The sequence below is a fragment of the Protopterus annectens genome, chromosome 13.part0 (genome assembly GCF_019279795.1).
Source record: "Protopterus annectens isolate FY-2018-M chromosome 13.part0, PAN1.0, whole genome shotgun sequence".
Classification (NCBI taxonomy): Eukaryota; Metazoa; Chordata; order Ceratodontiformes; family Protopteridae; genus Protopterus; species Protopterus annectens.
The window spans coordinates 1,288,712,450-1,288,737,465 of NC_056747.1; the positions used below are offsets into that span (position 1 = coordinate 1,288,712,450).

A 25,016-nucleotide genomic window follows, 5' to 3' on the forward strand; every position below is an offset into this window, starting at 1 on the left:
ATTGGCAAAGGCTCTTGCCACCCCCATAGTGCCTTTTTAGGCAAGGCTCAAGTCAAACCCACCCCATAGACAGCACAAGGAACAAGAAACTAAGGGTAATGCTGCTAAACGCCAGAAGTCTTAACCTCAAGATGCACGCACTCAAAGCTCTCCTCAGTATGGAGAACATCGATATCTGTGCAGTGACAGAAACCTGGTTCAAGGCTCCAGAGAGCACCCCAGCACTACCAGGCTATACCTCATATCATGCTTTTCGGCCCCAAAACCCGGACCGAACCACAAAAGGAGGGGGAGTTTCCATATTTATCAAGGAAATCCACACCTCCAGGTTAGTGGCATTGCACAAAGTATCGGAGACCATCCATGTGCAACTAACAGTGGGCAAGACTGCTTTTCAGTTTATAGCATCCTACAGACCACCCTCTCAAAGTCAGGAATCCCACTTGGCTTTCCTGAAAACATTGGAGAACATGAAGATCTCTCCGTACACCATTATATTGGGCGACTTCAACTACCCAAACATTGACTGGGAGCACTACTCAAGCCCCAGCACCTTAGCCCAAAGGTTCCTGGAAATTATAAACTCAAATGCTATGGAACAACTAGTCACCGCTCCCACAAGAGGGGACAACATACTAGACCTGATCATTACCAACATGGGGACTCTATGCTCCACACCAGAAGTATATCCCTCATTGGTAAGATCAGACCATTAATTAATTTCACTGGATGTCCACATCCCGACCCCACCCCCAGCCCAGAAAACCACAGTGAAAAACTTCTCAAAAGCGAACTTCTCACTTCTCAAAACCGAAGTGGAATCCTTAAAGGCCCCAGGGCCAGTGGAAACTACGGCCCAAACTGCAGAATCCTATATAAACGCATTCTAAGGACATCTCCAGGAATGCATGGATCATGCTATCCCAAACAAAACCAAGACCCAATCATCCAAAGGCAGGCGTCCAGTCTGCTGGACCCCTGCCATAAATAAACTGTGCAACAGGAGGAGGAAGCTACTACATGATGAGCAAAATCCCTAATAGGGAAGGCATCTCTGATCAGTACTAGCAAAAAATTACGATCCCTCATAAAATCCTCCAAGGCCGACTTCGAGAGAAAAATTGCACAGGACACCAAAGACAATCATAAGGCTTTTTTCAGTTATGTTAGAAACCTGGGATGCAACTCCCAGACTTGTTCCGAGCTGATTCTAAACGACAAAAAATACACTGAACCCACAGACATCGCCAATATCCTGGCAGACAGGTTCAGTGCAAACTTCTCCCCCCCAAAAGAGCAAGTATCTAGCCGGCAGAGGGCTCCCTCCCAAACATCTCAGATGCTCAGGTGAAGGCTGCCCTCTCCAAAGCAAAAAACACTGCTTCCATGGGACCAGATGGCATCCCAGGTTGCGTCCTACATGAACTCCAAGAGAAACTAATCCCTCAAATAAAACAGCTATACAATCTCAGCCTCACTACAGGATATGTGCCCACAGAATGGCGTACAGCAGCAGTGGTCCCACTCCACAAAGGTGGAGCCTCTATGGACCCTGGAAACTATCGCCCCATAAGCCTGACTAGCTTAGTCTGCAAGGCTATGGAGAGGATCATCATGGAGCTCATAAACAAAGACATTGGGGACCTACAGACACTAGATCCTACCCAGTTCGGCTTTGTCAAGGGCAGATCCTGCCTTTTGAACCTGGTTGACTTCTTCGAAGCAGTCACCAAAGCCATAGATGAAGGGAAGGTAGTCCACACAGCCTATCTGGACCTTGCAAAGGCATTTGACACAATACCCCACTCGGGCATCATAGATAAGCTATCCAGCTTAAATATAAACCCCTATGTCACAAGATGGGTCGCAAACTGGCTCAAAGACAGAACCCACAGAGTGAGAGTTGCTGGAGCCATGTCAGACTCGAAACCGGTCACAAGTGGCGTCCCACAGGGTTCTGTCCTGGGACCACTCTTGTTCGGTATATACTTTTCCGAGGTACAGGCAAATGTGGGAGGACTATGGCTCACCAAGTTCACAGACGACTGCAAACTGGGCGCTATAATCAACTCTCCAGCTGACACAAACATCCTTCAAAAAGGTCTGAGAGAGACAGATAACTGGTGCCAGCGCCATGGTTTAAAGCTAAATGCCAAAAAATATATAGTCATACCCTTTGGCAAAAACAATGTGCCCACAAATTACCACATAGGCGGAAACCCATTAAGTACAGAGAAAGTTATTAGGGACCTGGGGACCCAAGTTGATAGCAATCTCTCCTTTGAAAACCACATTGCCAAAGTGGTTAGAAAGACCTTCTACATAGCCCACCTCATCACGAAGGGTTTCACATCTAGATCAAGAGAGGTAATCGTGCCCCTTTATTCATCCCTCATCAGGCCCATCATAGAATACAATGCCCCTTTTGGGATGTACCTTACCCGACACCTGCAGCAATTAGAAAGACCCCAAAAGTATCTCACCAAGAGGATCAAGGGTCTCAAACAGATGCCATATGCTTCTCGGTTAAAAAAACTCCAGCTCTACTCAGCTGCATACCGCCTACTTCGAGGCGATCTATGCCCGACATACAAAGCTATGTCAAATCCAGAATTAATGGACATGCTCCACCTCAGTAAATCTAAATCCCTTAGAGCCACATGCTCGAGGGACTTGAACCTCAGCACAGAAATAAATAAAACTTGCTGGAGGGACAGGTTCATAACCCAGAGGCTCCCTTCGCTATGGAATAGAATTCCAGTTCATGTGAGGCAGAGCACCTCACTGAATCTCTTCAAGAAGAATCTCGATAAGTGGATGGGGGATCGTAGGTTTGTCCCAGGGATTACTCCCGTGTCACTATTAGACAGAGGCAAAGTAAACTAAACCTTAAAAAGGGCACAGTATACTCAAATCAAGGGGTGGCGTAAGCCATACAGAATCGGGCTAAGCTTATAACTGCCCCCGGGCAGATAGCCTAGTATGAACCTATGAACATTAAAGACACGCAGTAGGTGAACTGGCATTCCTCCAGTTTCCCTGAAGGTGAAAGTGCAGTGTGTGTGTGTCTAAAAATAAATATCACCGATTTTTATCTGTGCACATACACAACTCTTTGGATAGCAATAAAAATTAAGATATCAACTAATTATCTTTCAAAAATAAGGCTTAAAATACATCACAGAACATTCAAACCTTTTGAGTTTCTAATGGTCTGGCGGTCCTCAACACCCCTTGACTATATAAAACTTTGACATGGACTTAGTGGTTGCCTCTGCCCTCAACCTTGCTTATTCCAAAACCAGCTCTGTTGAGGGGTATGAGCAGGAGGTTGCCTGTTGCTTTTGTGAGGGCTGGGGATGGTGTGGTCAGTAATTTTCCTCACAAACAAACCTCAGTAGTGTGCACAAGAAGTTATTATATTTCATGCTGGGGACAGTCAAATCAGTTTTTTTATCTCACAGACCTTAGAGATGTGCAAATAAGGTTAGTATAACTTGTGTAGGGGCAGTTATACTGTCTAGCAGCAACAAGCTGGAATACATTACTATGATTGTTATTTTTTTTTTCACTTAACTCACAGTTACACACTGGACATGTATACAGGTGGCTGTCTTTGTATGGTAGGGATGAGGAGTGTGAATCATGTTATGTATGTGTATTCATGACAGCAGTCAGTTGAAATAAACGACTGTGGCCATTTTAACATTACTTTAATTTCTATCCAATACCAGTGGGTTGCACAGATGATTGTCTTTTTTTTTTTGGGGGGGGGGGTTAGTATCCACAGACAGGATTGATGTTGGCAAACATTTTTTTTTTTTATTTAGTGTGAGCTACTGTTTCGAAATTTTGAACATTAAGCCTTGGACACATCTTATGTTTTCTTACGACTACCTCTACTTTCTGAATATATTTTTATTCACAGAAGGAAAATCCTTCTATGTGGCCCACCTAATCACAAAAGGGTTTGCATCCAGATCGAAAGAGGTCATTGGGCCTCTCTATGCATCACTCATCAGACCCATCATAGAGTACAATGCCCAATTTGGGATGTACCTTACAAGACACCTGCAACAACTGGAAAGACCACAGAAGTACCTCACCAAGAGGATCACTGGCCTCAAGCAGATGTCCTATGCAGCTCGACTGAAAAAACTCCAGCTGTACTCGTTTGCATACCACCTACTCAGAGGTGATCGCTGCCTGACATACAAGGCCATGTCCAACCCAGAATTGATGGACATGCTCCACCTAAAGAAAACCATATCCCCCTCGAGCCACACGCTCCAGGGATCTAAACCTCATCACAACAATAAATAGGATGTGCTGGAGGGATAGATTCCTGTCCCAGAGACTTCCCATGCTCTGGAACAAGATTCCAATCTACATTAGGCAGAGCTCCTTGCTAACCCTCTTCAAGAGAAACCTTGACGAATGGATGGGAAACAGAAAGTTTACCTCAGGGATCACTTCAATGGCTCTGCTGGACAGAGGCACAGGGAACTAATCTAAGGGGGTGGTGAAAGCCAACACATTCTGGCTAGGCTTACGGGCAGATAGCCTAGTACCTACCTATGAACCTATACATTTTTACCTATTTTATGTCTACTTACTACAAGATGCTTTACTAACCTGGTACTTTTATGGCAGAAATCCCAAGTAATGTAACCACATTTAACCTTTGCATGTAATTATCTCACTTAGTATTACAATTGTAACCTCGGCCATGCTTACTCTAACAAATTGTTAACTACTTCTCCACATATATGTGTACAGAACTTTTACAAACGTTATACCCAGCGCTGTTATGTTCTTGTTTATAGTTTTGTGGTGCTTTTTTCTCCGGGCCTCCACTGAAAATGGGCTCTCTTCAGCCCAGTTGACTTTCCCGGTAAACAAAAAAATATAATTGATGAACAGACAAAAAATATGCTCCGTGGTTCTGCTGAGATTATGTGTGTAGCTATTTCTCTACAGCAACTCCCATCTGACTGAGCTGGTGGTAGCTCGGGTAGATGTAGAAGATCTTAGGGCACCCATTTAAAGACATGGAGAAGTTCCCAGATGCCCCGGCCAAATTTCCCTAGTTATGCAGTTACCACCTCGCCCCCAAAAAAAAAGAAAAAGGTTACGGTCTAAGGAGTCTAACGCAGTTAACAAAGAAATAAATAAAATGAAGCCCTCCACATTTTATGATGTCTGCAAATAATGTGGTGGGTGTCACGCTTTTCCACGTGTGGCAGCATTAGCTGGGCTGCTTACAACATGCCACTGCCTCTATAATTTACGTGATGAATTCAGCTAGCACACTAAAGCCCTTTTTACACCCGAGATTAGGACAACACTGTTGTAGCTCCCGCACGTGCACCGCGCGCTTAATACATACCTACATGTGAAGTGTAGCTCAACAAAAGGTTACAATAGCAAGACAGTTATAACGATTACATACAATCATCTGCTTACGCGCAATTACCACAAAACAATAACATACAAAGAACCACGTGGTTTACACCAGATGCTCTGATCCTTCCAGAACGCGTGCCCTTTAGGCGTGTGGCGCCTGCGTTCTACGGACCAAGCACGTCACCAGCAGTGGATTTTGCAAGTCATGGGGGCGGCTGTTGGGAGCTTGATCCTTGATACTCCGTTCCGGAAATTCTTCCTTTTTGTGATAACATACGTACCTTCCAACTGTCACATACATGGCACCTACCTGCTTTTATTAGCTACGTGACTATTAAAGTCATAAATAAAAGTGTACAAACGTTTACGACCAACTTTCCACAGCTCAATAAAATGCAAGGTCGGTGGCAGGCAAGCCTTCAGCCACGCCCCGTATGTTGGAGTCAGTGATATTTAGCTCGCGTGTAATTCTTCCAAACTGAATGGCTGCTTCCGCTGTCATCCCAGCTTTACTCCCACCTCCTTTCGTGACATCGTCTTATGCGGGCACAGGCCGGTATTGCTGCTCAGTAACTGTCATGGCAAAACTGACTCCCATGCGCTGTTTTGTGCTAACGCGCTTTATTAAAAACCGACCGCGTGAGCAAGCTGGAGACGTCACGGGGCGGGGGAAGTGCACGGGGAGACACCTAGTTCACTATATGCAATAGCAGCCGGTACACGCAGGAGGTGAATGCTCGAGGTCCCACAGTTGGCCAGCTAAACATTCAGGTACTGGAGCTCTGATACCCCCAGGGAGGGGCAGATGTTACGGCTTGAAGGGGGGCTTTTATAATAAACCACCATGTGTGTGGGTAAACGTGCCTGGGTCAGAGTCCACAGGGATTGCTGGGAAGCAGACAGGTGCATTTGTCATGGTTTCACGAAACGAGAACGTGCTATGCGGAGGCAGGTGGTCTTTTTGGGATAGGATTTATGGGGGCGGGGGTACACGAAAGTACCTGCCCTGACGAAATGTCACGCTGCCAGGCATAGGGTGGTACAGTGCTTGTCTGCGTTTGTTGGGATGAAGTAGGAAACTTGGGGAAGCATAACGCCTTTGTCAGAAGTCTGAGCCAGTCGTTGGTATGTAGTGGTGACTGAATGTAAAACAGAGCATCAGTTCCCTGTTGTATTGTCATTTAATGAATTATTGCATAGTGGGCATCAGAAATCTGAGCAGCTTACTGGGCAGCTTAGAGTGCCATGGAGGTGACAGACTTGCTGCATTATGAGTTTTGTCTTTTTATACAATGGTTGGTATGCATACTTGTTCAGTAACGCCCGTCTATAGGTATCTTTGTATCTCAAATTTTGTAATGAACTTTGCTTTACCATGTGCCTTACAGTGTACCTTGATGTGCTGCAGTAACCTATGGTTTTGTACTTCTCTTTAAAATAATATGTTTCATGTGGGGTATCAGTTGCTTGGTGCACTTGGTTTTGCTTTCTTGTTCATCAGATTCCTTTCATCAAACTGTCATTTAAGGTTCATGTGCTGTTATTGTTTGTTTTGTCTTGTTATTGTGCACTGGATACAGGGTTGTCAGTCAGAATGTAGTTTAGTAATTGTATACCAGTAACATGGCCCAGTGTGTAATCTGGTTTTGATCCTGTTGGTTTCTCTACTTGTAGAATTGAGAGGAGCGATGTATGCATTGGAAAAGACTTGACCTCCTCTTGTGTGAGAGAAGGATCATTTATGTTTTATTCAATCAGGATAATTTAATAACTGTAAATGGGGGTCATAGGCGTGGTGAGCGTTTCCTTGGTTGTTTAGTAACATATCTGCGATTTGTAAACTCGGGCAGAGGGATTTGAATACTGATGTTTGTCTAATTCTGATTTGTAGACATTATGTATAAGCTCTGTCTGATAACTTCCTGAAGCAACTTTTTGTGAGGGTTGTAGTAGGAGCAAGTTCTCCATATCCTTGTAATCCGTATCCTTGCTCGAACCCGGATTGATGCCTCAATGCCCCCTGCCCCTATACTTGTCTACTCTACTGTTCCATGTTACCTACCTTATTAACAACTAAGGTAACCTAACAAGATTTTCCTTCCTAGTATAAAAAAAACTCTATATTTTTATTTTCTCTCATATGTTGCTTTTTCTTTGATTTTTAATCTCCGCTTAATTTAGACTCTGTGCAAATTTATCTCATGTACAATCAAAACAATGTATAGCATTCTCATGTTACTATTGTATATATTCTATGTTTTGTTACTGTCTATGCTTGGAGCTTTTCTCCCCAGGCCTCTACTGAAAATGGACATATATCCAGTTAGACTAGCCCGGTCAACAAATGTAAAATAAAAATAACTAAGTATATTCTTACACTTTTTAATTTTGTTTTAGGGTTGGACATCCTAAACAGTTTATGCCCAATTTTCAACAACTCCTGGGTTCACTTTGTCTAGCCTTTCTTCATACAGGTACTCAACTCCCTCTCATACCTGTATTGCTATCACTTAGTATCTGGCTTTCTACTGTGCCCCTTTTGTCATTTGGAGATCAAATGATGAGGGTGGACTACTCCTAACACTTTGAAGGTGGTGGTATATTTGGTCGCTGAAAATTGCTACAGTATGTGTGTGGGGGTGGTCTTGTATCCTAGTCCAACTGCACATGTAGTGGTAGTGGGTGTGACAGGTGTATTGCTTATGCTTGGTAGCTGTATGTGTACTGCATATGCCAGTTCCTCTACTTTTTCCTGAGATCTGCCCATTTCCCATTCAGTTCTACTCATAGCTAAACCCGGTAGCATAATTCATCCATACTCTGGCCACAGTGCTGACAGTAAAGATATATATAACTAGATCTATACAATGCACGCAGAGAGAAAGACGTGTGTATAGCCAGATCAAGCCACCCTTGACCTTTCCCAGGCTTGGACCTCTGGCTTTGCAGTCAGTTGTCATAGCAGTTAACCATGAGCCACCTTTTTTGCCCACACTTCAAAAAAAAGTTTAAAATAAAAATCATCTGTTTGGTTATAGAATCGTTCTCCAAATTAAATTTAAAATAACTTTTGACTGTGTTTAAATTGAGTTCTGAGTTTAAATGACATAGGTTCATAGATTAGTACTAGGCTAAGTGCCCTTGTGGGCCATTTTAAGACTAGCCAATTGCTCCATGTGAGAATCCAACTCGGCACCTTGTGTCTGTAAGATAAACACCTTAACCATTATGCCAACCTCCCACCCCAATGTGCCCTTTGTATGTGAGCATCCAGTTGGTTTTGGATTATTTTCCCAGTTTTAGTAGTAGTAAGCTGTTTTATGAAGTATTTTGTACTTAAGAGCATCAGTTGATAGGATGTTTTTTCATAACATTTTTAAATGTAGCTTTGCGGCTGCAGTTCTTTTCTCCGCTGCAACACTTGTGTAATGGATGTAAAGAACACATTGTGTTTTGCAAAAATAGTTCCACTGTGTATTTTATTTATTTATTATTGTATATATATTTTTTTGCTATTTGTTTTTTTTTTTTTTTTTTGTCATTCAGATTTGAAAGTATTGCACATTTGCTCACTTTAATAAGGTCTGTTTTGTCTCAGTATAAAGAATGGGGTGTGTTTTTGTTTGGGCTGGGAGAGTACCGTGACTCAAAGTGTGTGTTTGTGGTGGATGTATTGGTGGCAGTGTCTTGTATTATTGGAGAGAGCTTCTTTATTTTGCTAGAGGTAAAGTGTGTGTCTGACATTCTCCAAGTGCAAATAACACTAGGTAAGACTGCAATCCAAATTGTAGCTTGCTACAGATCCCCCACCATACCCCAAGATTCTCATTACACCTTTCTAAACATACTGGAAAATATTAAGATAGAACCAAACACCCTAATACTGGGTGATTTTAACTACCCTGCCATTAACTGGGAAAACTACTCGTGTCCCAACACCTTTGCGCAACGGTTCTTGGAATTCATAAATTCCAACTCCCTGGATCAACTAATCCATAGTCCCACCAGGGGCTCCAATATCCTAGACCTAGTCATTACCAACATGGGAAATCAATGCTCCATACCTATGGTCACCCCCTCGTTAGTCAGGTCTGACCATAAGCTAATCACCCTTAACATCCACATCCCACCCCCACCCCCCAGTAAAGAAACCACCATAAAAAACTTCTCCAAAGCCAACTTCATGCTACATAAGTCAGAAGTGACAAACTTCATGACACCCATGCAGACGGGAACTGAAAGTTCAACTGCTGAATCCTACACTAAGGCACTGTACGAGCACATCCACTCATGCATGAATCGTGCCATCCCAAATAGAACCAAAATGCTCTCATCCAAAAAAAGGAAGCCAATCTGGTGGTACCCTGCCATAAACAAACTTTACAACAAAAGGAAGAAACTTTTGCAGAAAAGAGGAAAATCCCAGGATGCAAAAAACTCCCTTACTAGCCTCAGTAAGAAACTGAGATGCCTCATAAAATCCTCCAAAGCTAGTTACGAAAATAAAATTGCCAAAGATTCCAAAGACAACCACAAAGCATTCTGTAACTGTCAAGAATCTCAATGGCAATGCTCAGATCTGCTCTGAGCTAAGACAGAATGGCATTAAATATACTGATCCGAAGGATATTGCCAATATCCTGGCAGATCGATTCAGTGCCAACTTCACCCCCCTCTCACCCCCTAAATGGCCCATCTCAATACCGGAAGATTGCCAAATTCCAGTAATAACGGCCACACAGGTACAAAACGCACTCTCTAAAGCCAAGAATACAGCATCCATGGGACCAGATGACATCCTGGGCTGTGTACTACATGAACTACAATATGAACTGGCACCTCACCTAAGTGTCACGTTTAATCATAGCCTCACCTCAGGTTTCGTGCCCACTGAGTGGCGCAGAGCTACAGTTATCCCAATCCACAAGCGGGGATCCACCTTGGATCCCGGAAACTACCGTCCCATCAGTCTGACAAGCCTTATCTGCAAGGCCATGGAGCGTATTATCATGGAACTTATAAACAAAGACATTGGCAACCTTCAAACACTGGACCCCACCCAGTTTGGGTTTGTGAAGGGCCGATCTTGTCTCCTGAACCTGATTGACTTCTTTGAATCAGTCTCCAGAGCCATGGACAAGGGTAAGGTGGTCCACACAGCCTATCTAGACCTTGCCGAGGCCTTTGACACCATCCCCCACTCTGGAATCATAGATAAACTTACTAAGTTGGGCATTAATCCCTATATCACCCAATGGGTTGCTAAATGGCTTACTGATAGAACCCACACTGTAAAAGTAGCCGACTCCAAATCCAGCTCCAGACAAGTGACAAGTGGAGTACCTCAGGGTTCAGTCCTGGGGCCTCTCTTGTTTGGCATCTACTTCTCTGAAGTACAGGTCAACACTAAGGGACTCTGGCTAACAAAGTTTGCAGATGACTGCAAACTGGGAGCCATTATTGAATCCACAAATGATGTGGATACTCTACAAAAGGGCCTTACAGAAACAGATGCTTGGTGCCAGAGCCATGGGCTCAAGCTCAATGCCAAGAAATGTATAGTTATCCCCTTTGGGAAAAAATATGTACCCATGAATTACCACATAGGTGGCAGTACACTAAACACCGAAAGTGTGATAAGAGACTTAGGGACACAGGTGGACAGTGGTCTCACCTTAGATAACCACATCGCCACAACAGTCAGGAAATCCTTCTATGTGGCACACCTCATCACGAAGGGCTTTTCATCCAGAAAAAAGGAGGTCATTGTCCCACTGTACTCATCCCTCATTAGACCCATTATAGAATACAACTCCCCATTTGGTATGTACCTCTCAAGACATCTGCAACAACTGGAAAGGCCTCAGAAATACCTCACTAAAAGAATCACAGGCCTAAAGCAGATGCCCTACGCTGACCGCCTTAAAAAAACTCCAGCTATACTCTGTCACATATCGTCTACTCGGAGGTGATCTCTGCTTAACATACAAGGCCATGTCAAACCCAGAGCTGTTGGACATGCTACACTTAAAGAAATCCCAATCCCTCAGAGCTGCACGCTCCAGGGATCTAACTCTTGTCATTACAATAAACAAAACATGCTGGAGGGATAGGTTCCTGACCCAGAGACTCCCCAGACTCTGAAATAGATTGCCCATACATGTCAAGCAGAGTGCCTCTTTGGACCTCTTCAGGAGGAACCTTGACGATTGGATGGGAGAAAGGAAATTCACCCCAGGGATCACGTCAGTCGCCCTGCTAGACAGGGGTCCAGGAAAGTAAATAACGTGGGAAGAAATAGCCAGGGAATTGTTATGGCTAGGCTTGTATAGGCCCTAGGGCTGATAGCCTAGTACCAACCTATGAACCTAAAATGTATACATTTGTTTGCGCTTTGTTTGTATTGTTATAAGGACAGTGTGTGCGCTTTTTTTATATATGCTCCTGCTTTGGGGCTGTTGTAATTTAGGATAGATAAGAAGAGGTTGACTGTTCAGAAGCTGGCAGTTCAGTTTGTTGCTTGGTTCTTGTAGGAATGATTGTTTTCACTCTGAGGTCACAGAACTGGTGTTGCCACAATGCTACTGACATCTTCAGGGTCAGCTGCTCTAACATTCTCTTTTTCTGTGTACCTGCAGGTTGCTTGTAGTTTTTTTTCTAAAAGGGTCAGACCACATTTGTTTCTTTTTACAGAGACCTTTTTCAGTTGATTCGTGGTTTATTACCATATGACAAGATGTCTTTAGTCGTCTTCGTCCACTACAATGAGTAGGGGCTACAGTAAAAAAAAAAGCTGTTAGTAGAGTTGAGAGTTGAACATGCATGGAAAAAGTATGTCAGTATCACAAGCCCTTCTGCTTTCATGTTACCAATGTAAAGCCGCTTGAAAAATTGATCAGGGCTTATAGCAAGTAAAATCATGAGGAATGTTTTTATTCTTGTGAAACAAATACATTTTTTGAGAGCATACAGTGCAGTAAAACTGTTGGCATTTCCATCATAGCTGCACGTTGTATCATTTCTCGCTTAGGTTAACAACACTAAGAGTTGTTCTGCTAGCTTGTGTGATGGTTTAGAATTAACTGTAGGTGTGATCCGAGACCACACAAGGGGTTAACTTTTTTTTTTACATGTGAAGTGTACTTTTACAGCGAGTCTGTTGTCTCTTGGTATTGTTATTCAGGAATTTCATTTGGGTGTGTAATTAAAATACTACAGATACCTGTATCCTTTTTTTTTGTAATACATTTGGTTTGCATTTGTCCAGTTTTGTCCTTCCTTGCCTGTTCTTTTATAAACAAAATGTAATTCTCTTTTATGATTACTGACCAGTTTATATAAATGTTACATGTGCTGCAGAGATGAACAGGACAATTTTCTAATAAAGTTCTATGGATTCTATTGATAAAATAGTCTTAATACAATTCATATTTGCTCACTAAATATTGTGTTGCAGGTTCTTTGAAGAAGAGCTGTACACCGAAGGCCGAGGAGGAAAGGAAAACAAAAAATCCCCAGGTCAGATGATTTTGCTGCCTAATTGGCAAGGCAGCTGTCTACAGCGAATCAGGCTGGAGTGCAGCAAGGGTCGTGGACTGCTGATGAAACGTTAAGACCAAACACAGCATCATGGGGGGGGATTTGTATAAAGTTACTGTGTTATCCTAAAACAACACTTGAGCAACTGACATTACGCAACAAAGCTGGTATTTAAACACGTGCAGAGCTCTCTGGACCTGAGAACATGGATTTACTTTTAACTTGAGCCCATCTGCTGATGTGTTGCATAGTTGGTCTGTAAGCCTAAAGTACTTAGAATCATTTGAGAACTCGCATTGCTTGTTTTACTTTGAATTGTTGCTGGCGTCTAAGTATACTGACAATATTTTTGAGTAGAACTTTTTTTTTAAGGGCTTTTTTTCTGTTACCTTAGAAATGCTCTCTTTGAAGAAATATTTTACAGAGGGACTGATTCAGTTTACAATATTTCTGAGCTTGATTGGAATTCGAGTAGACGTGGATTCTTATTTAAACTCTCAGCTTCAGCCTTTTAGAGAAATTATTTTGGGTCCAAGCTCTGCTTATACTCAAACCCAGTTTCACAATTTACGCAACACCCTGGATGGCTATGGTGTCCATCCTAAAAGTGTGGATTTGGATTACTATTTCACTGTGCGGAGATTGTTGAATGAGGTAAAGGCTTTAGATAGATTCCATGTGCCCACAACTGAGGTAAATGCTTGGCTTGTTCATCGGGAGACCGAGAACTCTGTCACCAGCACTCAGCCAAACTCTGGCATCACTTTAGAGAATGGCAGTGGTTTGGAAGAAGTTTCGAACCCTGATACTGCAGTGAGAGAAAGTGGGCAGTCCGATCAAGGCTATGGTGAAGAAATGGAGTACCTGGGAGCAGCTGCACCTCCTGCAAACACCGACTTAACCAAAGAGGTATTTGGAAAACATCATTTCAGACAGTGCTGGGGGGGGGGGGTAAAAAAGTGATTTGTTACTGTTTGTGCATTGATTCCTGAAGCACTTTGTGTCTGAGTGTGCAGGTTGGTTAGGAGGATCTGCATTAGTTGGCCTGGGAGGAAATGTGTCTTTTGTATATTTGAAAGCTCCGAGCCTGAGACTTATGAAACTGAAAACAATCTGTTACTGTAATAGTCAGGAGTGTCCTGTTGCCAGCAGAATAGCCATTTCATCACCTTTAGCACGCATTCGAGAATAGGATTGTGACATGGTATTGTAATTCCAAGTTGTCCAGGAGAACAAAACTGTCTCATGTAGTTCTGCAAACCCATTGTTAAGAATGTATGCCTATCATGGGATTAAATTGTAATTTATACTTAGGAGCTAGTTGTCCTGCTTTAACAGACTGGCAGGCTTAAGGGCTGAGTTGGGTTGCAGACATCAGTCTGGGAACTTGTTTGGAGTATCGGATGCCTCATTTATGTTCTGTCTGACAGGTTGTGCTTCCTGCTGTAGTTTATTTATTGCTTGGTGTCTTGTCCTGCCCGCCACCTTCATTGTGCTTTTGTGATCCTGTACACAAGATCCCGCTGGTTTGATAGAATTTAACCCATGTGTAACCATATTAATTGGGGCTTTTACTGGAGCTGTCGTTGGGCTTGTTGCAGGATACGTGGGGATGTTACTGTCCTATGTAACTGGTAGACCAAGAGCCCCTTTCTGTTCTGCGTTTTAGCAGTGCCTGTTTACTGCCCCATTTTTGTTTCCTGGTACTGTTTTAAGAATGAAATCAAAACCTGTGTTCGTCCACATGTCTGTGCATGTCGAACATCCATACGTTCCCCAGTAAAGGATAGCAGTCATTATGCACATGGTTTCTACTTTATTGTTTATAGTTTGAATCCAGTCATCTGTCCATCCATTCTTCCATTCACAAGCCTCTCCATCCTGTTTCATAGGTTCGTTTTTTTTGCAAATGGGTTGGGGTGTCATAATCAAAGGTGACCATCACCTAGAGCTAATGTCCACACCATAACGTGGCTCATCTAGAGCCAGTGTCCACACCATAACGCAGCTAGCACTGCAGTTACAAACTTTGCATTCTAAAGTTGTATATTGTGTACAACATGCCATCATACGCTTAACATTTTTCTTTTTGGAGTTTTTATGCTGTAAACATTTGTGATTATTTTAACTTGAAGAGTGAAGTTTGGATGACAAATTTTTCATTTGAAATTTGCTGCCTCGTTTTTATTCTGTATAAGTATGCAATTATTTTAAATTTAAGATCAACACAGTTTAGAAAGCTGTTCCTGAAGAAGCCCTCCTTTCCTGTATTGGTGCCCTTTATCTGTTCCGTACCTTTGCAGGCTGTTTATACTGTTCTGTTTTAAAGGCGTACAGTAAATTAATTTACAGAAATGATGTATGTAACCTGAATTGGCAAAAACAACAGCAAAGGTGTTTTCAAAGTTTTTGCTAAGTTAATATTGATTTTATAGCCCCATATAACGCACACCCAAAAACACACACAAGGAGACTTGCACCCCTTTGAAGTTGAAGTTCCAGTACTTATTTAAAGCTGGACAGATGTTTGTGATGCTTTTGTTAAGCATAAAATATTACAGGAACACTTTTTGTGATTTATTTACCCATTTGCTAATAGAGTGTATTCAACTGGCAAACAGTAGCCCCTTTTCAGTAGCACCTTAAGGAGATCTCGGAAGGTAACCATCTCTATTATAATTAAGTACAGAAAGTTATTGTGCAGTTTTAAACAGTGTAATAAAATGGAATATACAGTTTACCATGAAAAATTTGCTGCTCCAAAGGGTAAGTCCTGCTGTGCAAATCCTGTATGTCAACAGTTGCAATGTCGAATACAGGTTACTGACTGAACTTGCCCCCCCCGACCCATGTTAGCACTTGTTCCTGGGTCCAGATCAGTAGAGAGTGTCAGCGTTTGGTGTTATGTTTGTGCATGTCAGTATTCTGCTTGCTGACTTTCAAAGAAAGGTTGAGCTGATACATGCACTCGACCTTCGGAATGGCAAGATTTTAATATTGGACCAGAATATACATATAACATACACATGTGCAGGATTAGTGGTACACTGCCAAATAAAGCAACAGTAAAGGATATGTAGATGGTCTGTGTACTGTTTATAAAACATTGCATGCACAATAGGTAGGTATGTGAAAGTGTTACTTAGAAAAAATGAAGTTGTGTGTAGTGCAGAGTGGGTGTGTAGGGGTAGGATAAGTATGCAGAGTGGGTGTGTAGGGGGTAGGGTAAGGATGCAGAGTGGGTGTGTAGGGGGTAGGGTAAGGATGCAGAGTGGGTGTGTAGGGTGTAGGGTAAGGATGCAGAGTGGGTGTGTAGGGAGTTACCTATCAAAACATCTAAACTCAAAACATTAAAGCCATAACATCTAAACTTATACTCATAACATTGAATCTCAAAATATTGAAAACTACAAAGCAACTGTAAAGAACATCCCACAGAAATGTTTTTATGTTTATGCAGGGGGGCAAGTGCCCCTGCATCCCCCATGTGGGGGGCTCCGCTCCCCCCCCTGTAAATTAAATATAGCAACTCCAAGGTTGTACTACAGTAGGGGAAAAAGTTAATTTCCTAACCCTACTGTAGTGCAACCTTGGAGTTGGTATATTTAATTTATGGGGGTGTGTGTGTGTGGGGGGGGGGCAGAGCCCTCCACTTGGGGGATGCAGGGGGGCTTGCCCCCCCTGCATAAACGTAGCAAACGGTGTAGGTTGTTATTTATAGTTGCTTAGTAGTTTTCAATGTTTTGAGATTCAATGTTATGAGTTTTAGATGTTTTGAAGTTTAGATGTTATGGTCTTGATGTTTTCAGTTTAGATGTTATGAAGAGTAGATGTTTTGATAGGTAACCGGGTAGGGTAAGGGTAGGTAGGTTATTTGTGTTGATAGTGAAGAAAAAATAGGATAGGTTTAAGTATTGTGGAAGGAATACATAATTGGAGGCAAGACTCTTGCACAAAAGCACAGGTTGTTAGTAATGTAAGTATTAAACCATCACCTATAGTACTGACCCAAAACATGGACCAGCATACGCTGAGGCACTTACAAACAACATTCCTAAACCTGAAATACCTCCTAGACCTTTGTCTTACAAATAAAATCCTCAGCAACCCCTAAAGCTCTCCCCCAAAACAGCACCAGTTCCATCCTTTAGAGCCTGAAGTACAAACCCCATAAGGCAAGTCAACACACAACCCAATATTTTGGTCATAGGACCCTCCATTGGGAGATACAGAGATGTCCCACTCACTAGGCTGAATAAGGAGAAAATCATGTTCAGTTCCCTGTCACTGGCCAGGATCTGCCATCACCCATGCATTTAAGTCATTAGACTTGTAGTCCACGTGGGTGTAAATTACCTGAGACGTACTTCCCTGCACTATATGAAGAGAGACATTAGGGAGCTCTCGGATTTGTGTGACCAGGCTGGTATGTGCCTAACACTGAGCAGCATTTTAGCTTCAACAAGGATGATGCCAGAATATGAACAAAAATGAGTGTCCTCAATAATTGGCTTAGTTTCTGGGGTCATTCCAAGAAGGTACGATATTTGTCAGCATGGGTGGGTATGGTCAACAGACCACTTTGTCAGAGATGGTCTGCACCTCATCTCTCTAGGCTTTTGAATATTGGCTAAAACATTGTCTTCCCCTTTGGGGAACGCCAAACTGACAAACCTTTTGACACAGCAAAACCAATACAAGGGGATCTGAAGACGTTACTGTTCAATGCCAGAAGCCAAAACAAGAAGGTTCACTCCCTCAAAGCTCTTCTCATCCCTAGAAAATGTTGACATCTTGGCAGTTACTGAGACGTGGTTTAAAGCAGCGGAATGCACCCTGGTAGTACAGGGCTACAATGTTTTCTACACGTTAAGGCCAGCTACTGCACAGGCAGGGACCAAAGGTGGAGGTGTCTTAATCTCTATCAACAGCAACTCTCCTTAAGATTAGTCAAACTGGACAATGTGCTTGATCTTCTGCACATCCAGATTTCCATAGCCAAAGTCCCATATCATGTCTTCTAAGGCAAAATTTCTACTACTAAGTGATGACTTGTTAAAATTTCAAATCCCTTAAACCCGGAGAATGCAGCTACTATGCAGAATTGTTCATTGAAACTTTGACAGTCGTGACAATGAATGCATAGAAACGGCTATACATAACTGTTAAAAGTAAACTTTTAATAGAGAGTATTTTGGTTTTTATTTTAGCTCGGGGGCTTCATCTGGAAAGTTGTTTCTTACGTTTATAAACAGCACACTTGTTATGTATTATGATTTTACATGCCTTTTATTACATTTTGGTATTTTAAACCGTTTTCATGATGGCATTTAAATGTGTGCATATATCTTACTTGTATAATATTAGGAGTTAAGATTATGAAATGTACTTTTTTAGATTTATTATTTATTGAATTTGTTATAACCAGTGCATTATCTAGAAGGACTACGTAAGTGGGTGTGTTACAACCCAGGATGTCCCTTACGTTAGATTTATTCTGTTAGTAATTTTATTATTTAACTTTAGTTCTGTTTCAGAATAAATTATTCTTGAAAATATTTTTGAGTTATTAATGCATGCACTAAGTAAGCATTATTAATTGGGGGATGGAAATTATTCATTTTGGTCATTTGGGCAGTAGGGACTTTGGGACCTTTAAGGACATAATTTTTAAGTTGTGTGAAGTTATAAATGGGACAACATATTTTATTAGTTCTGATGAAGTCCTTTCAATTATATGGACGAAAATGCTTAACGGATGTGCATGGTTGGTTAATAGTAAATTACTTTTAAAATTTCGCTGTATTTATATGGCATTTTTGAAAAGACTGCATTTTGGGTTCCTTCAGCAGTTGTCCATTTCATGAGCATCGGATTTTGTTACAAGGTTTATTATTGAATGTATTCCCCTTGTTTTGGGAGCATTTGATATACCTCACTGACTGCGTACATCGCCCCGTTCGGTATATACCTGACCAGGCACAAGCAAAAGCTGCGATATGCACAGAGCCTCCTCACAAAAGGAATCCACGTTGTAAACGGCATACCCTGTGCAGATTGACTCAAAGCCTTATCTCTGTTCTGTGTTTCCTATAGACTGCGAGGTGAGCAATGCCTGGCATACAAGGCATCCTTGGATCCCACTCTGGAGCTTTTTCATAGCCGCAAAACAAGTAGCATCAGAATTACTTGCTCTAGGGATTTGAACATTGCTTGTGATATAAGTAAGGCACATTGGAGGGAGAGGTATGTGTCTCGGGAGAGTTCCCCTTCTTTGGAACGGGTTTCCCATTCATGAGAAACAGAGCTCTTCTGTAACCCTATTCAACAGAAATGTGTACCAGCGGATGGGAAATAGAGAAATACACTCCGGGTTTAACACTGAATGTCTGTAATGGACAGCCAGCCTGTAAATCTTGCCCTAGCTTACATATACCCCTTAAAATAATGTCAAAGGTGCTTAAACATGCGGGGATACAATTGGGATACTTTGTTAGGCTTATAAAGACCCCAATGATAATTAGCCTAGTGTATACCCATGAACCTGTGTTAGACTGTGCGTATAAGTATAAAAGATATTGTTAGATCTGTGTAGAGTTACATCAGATGGAGGAACGCTGCCAGTTAAACTCTTTCTTGGGTTGCAAGTGAGTTATAGTATGTATTTTTGTTTTACAAGAGCATCTGTATGCTTTAATAGGAGCACGGGAGAAGTAAATGATATTGAAATAAGATCCATAACAAAAACAAAAGCATGAAGTCATTGAGTTGTATAAAATAATAAAATGACTAAGTGAAGAAATCTGTCAACATTTCAGTACACACAACTTTATGCGAGAACCACCTTGTGGTGAAGTATTCTAAAAGCAGTAAGTTACGTACTGTATTCCAAAAGTTCAAACTCTGATTAACAGTTCATGTTGGTCACTGTTTGTCTCAGAGTATCTTTTGCAGCTTGAAAATTTTTCTAGCCAGATGACCCATTTACTGACTTTGATCTAGCCTGAATGTTGTCAAACGGCATTTCGACACTTTGAGTTCCCATATACGTTGCCAGAGATCTGTTGCAATGTCAGGTTCTTCCTCAGTATCGTTATCTGTTGCAATGTCAGGTTCTTCCTCAGTATCGTTATCTGTTGCAATGTCAGGTTCTTCCTCAGTATCGTTATCTGTTGCAATGTCAGGTTCTTCCTCAGTATCGTTATCTGTTGCAATGTCAGGTTCTTCCTCAGTATCGTTATCTGTTGCAATGTCAGGTTCTTCCTCAGTATCGTTATCTGTTGCAATGTCAGGTTCTTCCTCAGTATCGTTATCTGTTGCAATGTCAGGTTCTTCCTCAGTATCGTTATCTGTTGCAATGTCAGGTTCTTCCTCAGTATCGTTATCTGTTGCAATGTCAGGTTCTTCCTCAGTATCGTTATCTGTTGCAATGTCAGGTTCTCCCTCAGTATCGTTATCTGTTGCAATGTCAGGTTCTCCCTCAGTATCGTTATCTGTTGCAATGTCAGGTTCTCCCTCAGTATCGTTATCTGTTGCAATGTCAGGTTCTCCCTCAGTATCGTTATCTGTTGCAATGTCAGGTTCTCCCTCAGTATCGTTATCTGTTGCAATGTCAGGTTCTCCCTCAGTATCGTTATCTGTTGCAATGTCAGGTTCTCCCTCAGTATCGTTATCTGTTGCAATGTCAGGTTCTCCCTCAGTATCGTTATCTGTTGCAATGTCAGGTTCTCCCTCAGTATCGTTATCTGTTGCAATGTCAGGTTCTCCCTCAGTATCGTTATCTGTTGCAATGTCAGGTTCTCCCTCAGTATCGTTATCTGTTGCAATGTCAGGTTCTCCCTCAGTATCGTTATCTGTTGCAATGTCAGGTTCTCCCTCAGTATCGTTATCTGTTGCAATGTCAGGTTCTCCCTCAGTATCGTTATCTGTTGCAATGTCAGGTTCTCCCTCAGTATCGTTATCTGTTGCAATGTCAGGTTCTCCCTCAGTATCGTTATCTGTTGCAATGTCAGGTTCTCCCTCAGTATCGTTATCTGTTGCAATGTCAGGTTCTCCCTCAGTATCGTTATCTGTTGCAATGTACTTGTTGTTTTGGACTTCTTTCAAAGCACATAAACAATGTATGGAAAATTGTAATACTGAATCAGGTTGGGGTGTTTCCCATCCCCTGGATAGGATTATATTCCTGTCTAGGACTACTGACACTGGACTCCATTCTTGTAAGATTTAAGGATGGTGATAGGCTGATGTGTTATAACTTATTGCAGATTTTCCTGCATTTCTGGTTTTAGAGGAAGCATTCAGGACAATCTCAAAGTATTAGGTTTCCACACTCCTGGTTTCATCTCACACCTCCAGTAGCGTGACAAAGCTGTTGGGGAACATACTTGCTGTTTTGAAAGGGTGTGGAAGTATTTAAAAAAAAAAAAAAAAAAAAGATGGGAAGTATTTAAAAAGGCATTGTTGTCCAAAAAATCTAAAATGCACATAATTGTGTAGCATACTTTGGAAGCCGGATTTAATCCAGGTATCTTTCTCCAGTTCTCATAAAAATTTAGTCTGAACATGCAGTTTGACACTCAAAACTTTACTTAAACCGAACAAAATCCCTTTTGGAGGGACTTGCCCAACATTTGTGTTAATCCACGGGCTTATGAATAGTGGCCAGTTAAATTAGGAGTGAAGCCTAGTTCTGTTTTGGGTGGGGGTAGGGGGTGCTGTTTTAATTTTTCTGTCGAATTCTTGTATGCAGCTACAGGGTTCAGTTAACTTTTTAAGATGGGCCAAGGAGCAGATACCTACACCTGCAAGCAGATGATTCCGATTATTGCATGGTTGAAGGTATGTGTAGTGCAAACCTGATTCCTTTGCGGCCAACCCCCTTATTAACAACTGGCCTAATAAGACAAATTCTTTCTTATCCAGGCCTTTTTTTTGGTAAAATCAAAGCCTGTACTTTTTGTATATCAGTAATTTAGAATGTTGTTTTTGATAACTAGCTATGGCCCAACAGGTCTTCTGTTATGAGAAAAAAAATAACACCCCAACCTGATTTATTGTAGTTTTCTATGTAGTGTTTATATTATAATTTAAAAGGAGTTCAAACAACAGAAAGTCTAGCAGTCTTAATGTGCATAACATCAAGTTGGAGAGGGAAAATTCCTCCGTTATTCTCAAGTAAAGCAAATCTTATAAAAACTGTGGCTACATAATGTAGCCAGTCTTTTAATTGTAAGGAAAGCATTTCTGGTTAGATTTAAGGGGAAATCTTAAAACATGACTTCTGGTGAAGCACGAACCGTTTTTATAGCAAAGTTTTACTGCTGAAAATAGAGGTTTAAACCCTTCCAATATTGAAAGCAATTTTTTTACTTTCCCATCAATTACTTAAGTCAGAGGCAGCATTTCATCCCTAAGAAGTCATTTGGTTAGGAAAATCCATAAATTGGAACCTCCTTTTTTTTAAATCAAATGAGGAAGAAGAATTAATTCTGACCATCTTTGAGAAGTAAATTTTATAACTTGATATTTTCCAAAAGCTGAGAACTTATTGAATATTGACCGTAATTCCCCCTCCAGATCAGCTAAGTAATGCGGTAAGTCGTCCAGCGATAGACGTGTTGCACGTTACTGTAACCTGGGGCGAACTTGTATCATGATTGTCAGCAGCTTCAGATAAATAAAACAACATCAGAGAGAGGGGAGACATTCTTGTCTGGGGTAGTATGTGTGTTTCACTTGTAATATGCAAGAACAGCCCTAGGTTTGTTGACGACGAATTAAAATCCTTGTACTATTTTAACATTATGAAAGTACTTAATTTTGTATTATGTGAATTCTGTCTATTATTTAGGCAGTGTCAAAGCCAGGCATTTCATTGTTTGTTAGATAATATATTGAATGTATATGATTTTTTGATTAAAACAGTAGGGTTACAACCTTTTTGAGATAGAAAACACTTTAAGCTTTTTGGTGTTGATTTGCATTTGTTAGTAACATCTGAACAGGGGAATGCTCACATTTTAAATGATAGCAGACTTTATTTCTTTACAAGTCGTTTAACAGAACGGATAACATTGTATTATACAAGGCATTTTGGATGGGAGACCATTAGCTGTCTGCAGTCCATTACATTTAACTCTAAGTCTGACATCGAGTTGCATGTAATTCTGTGATGTTAAGTGACTTTTCAGTTGTGATCACCTCAGATGCTTAACGTGAGGTCACTCTTGCAGTAGCCTTAGTTGTTTGGGTTGTACACTGACACAGATGTGACCACAGGCCAGCTTTAGAGCTTCAGTGCCCTAATGGTTATGGGACTGGAGGAGAGCTATTTAGAAGTGGCAGGTAGGGTGGCAAAAGCTACAGAGCATCACTGCCATCAGAGTGCGCTCCTGCAGACTTTGTGACACTGAGTGTCACTGAGTGAGTGCTAGTGCAGATAACATCCTTGGTGGGGGGGAGGCTAGTGCAGATAACTTCCTTGCTGGGGGGAAACTTTCCACATTTTCATTTTTATAAAGAAAGTTTTTTTTCTGTGAATGTATTAAGTTTTATACCAGGAAAATTAATTTCTATGGATTGTCATGAGCTGTAAGGGGATTTGTGATTTTGAACAAATGAGAGAGATCTGTTAGCCTCCTTTCAAACCAGACAAATTCTGCTCTAGGATTCATTGTAGACAGGACTGGAAGACACTTTCTCATTCCTACAGTTGAGAATTTTGCTGTAGCCTTTCCACCCTTTCCATTGATTACATAAATTGTTGTATAAGGTTCTTCTAATGATCCAAAAGGACTCCCTAAAGAAAGTGCTGTTGACCTCCTTTTGGCCCAGGAACTGTGATTCTTCCTTCCTTTGAAAATGGCCAAGGGCAATTATCAAACTTCCCCATAGACTGGATTTACTTGGATACACCCCAACTTGAAATTACTTCACCTAACTGCCTGGATGACAGATTTTTAATACCTTTAGCACCTTTCTGGGGACACACAGGTACTGAAGGAGGCTAAATAAACTGCTGATAGGAAATCATATATGTGCAAGTGGAGAACATTTTCTAGTTGGTACTAGATAAAGAACCAGGACCCTTTTAAGACCCAGATGTCTGTTTCTTGAATATTTGTGTGACTTATCCTTTCCTGGTCTTTCCTATTCTTTTATTGAGATTTATCTTCTGGAGATTAATGCTGGTCTGCCCGTAGATCCCCCCTTCTTCCAGTCCTCAGGCCAAACGGTTTTTGAAAGGGTTTTTTCACATTTATCTGGCGGCTACTCCATGGAATTTTAACATTGTTCATTAAAGCTAACCCCTCCATTTGAATCCGCTCCTCTGGCTGAACTGAGGTGCGTAACATGGAAGGCCGTCTTGCCTTTCTTACAGAAGTCAGGGGAGTGAATGTTTGAGTAACAAGCTCTTATGGTGAGTCCACTATTCATTTTCCCCAGAGACAAGGTTTCTTTGAGAATGACTCCTCCTTTCATGCCTAAAGTAGTTTCAGAGTTTATCTTGAGCCAAACTATTACTCTCCCTGTATTCTTTCCTGAATCTAAAAACAATGGAGAAAGAATATTACCCGCACTGACTGTCCAGTTGCAGCTAAGGTACTCCTTAGACCAGTCTAACAGCTGTTTCTCCAATGAAGGAGAGAAAAAGGGGCAATCTGTGGCAAAGCAGTTTGTAGATGGTTGTCTTATGCTATTTCTTTCAGCTGTTCTTCCCATAATAGGTCTTTTCCAGACAGGATCAGGGTTCATTCTGCCAGGGTTTTGGTTTCTTGTGTTTTTTTTTTTATGGAAAAGGGTGGATTCTTGGTGTATTCTCGAGGCAGCAGTCTGGTCCTCTGTTCATACTTTTACAAAGCATTACACACTGGGTTAGTCTTCCAGGTCCAGAACAGTCTTTGCTAGGACCATTCTCCAGGGGCTCCTGGTTTGTCAAATTGCTTCTTCCTCCCTAGGCCACTGCAGAAGTGATCCAATTTGTATATGCTGTAGTACAGTTGTAAGTAAATCTAATGGCAGATGTTCTAAAAGATCGCTGTTGCAGTACCTCTCCCCTCCATTTTTCT

General features: G+C 41.6%; 1 protein-coding gene across 3 annotated transcripts in view; it reads left to right on the forward strand.

Moving 5' to 3' along the window:
- The first annotated feature begins 5,856 nt into the window (after positions 1–5,856).
- The window catches only part of NFE2L1 (NFE2 like bZIP transcription factor 1), a 395,564-nt gene continuing 376,404 nt past the window's right edge, over positions 5,857–25,016 (forward strand). For 2 of the 3 annotated variants that reach the window (XM_044055310.1, XM_044055311.1), the window contains exons 1-2: positions 5,858–6,177; positions 12,863–13,854. In XM_044055310.1, the coding sequence (XP_043911245.1) occupies positions 13,342–13,854 (513 nt within the window). In that variant the 5' untranslated portion in view covers positions 5,858–6,177; positions 12,863–13,341. Of the gene's footprint in view, positions 6,178–12,862; positions 13,855–25,016 lie in introns of all 3 variants that reach the window. The other variant, XM_044055309.1, reaches the window with a different exon arrangement.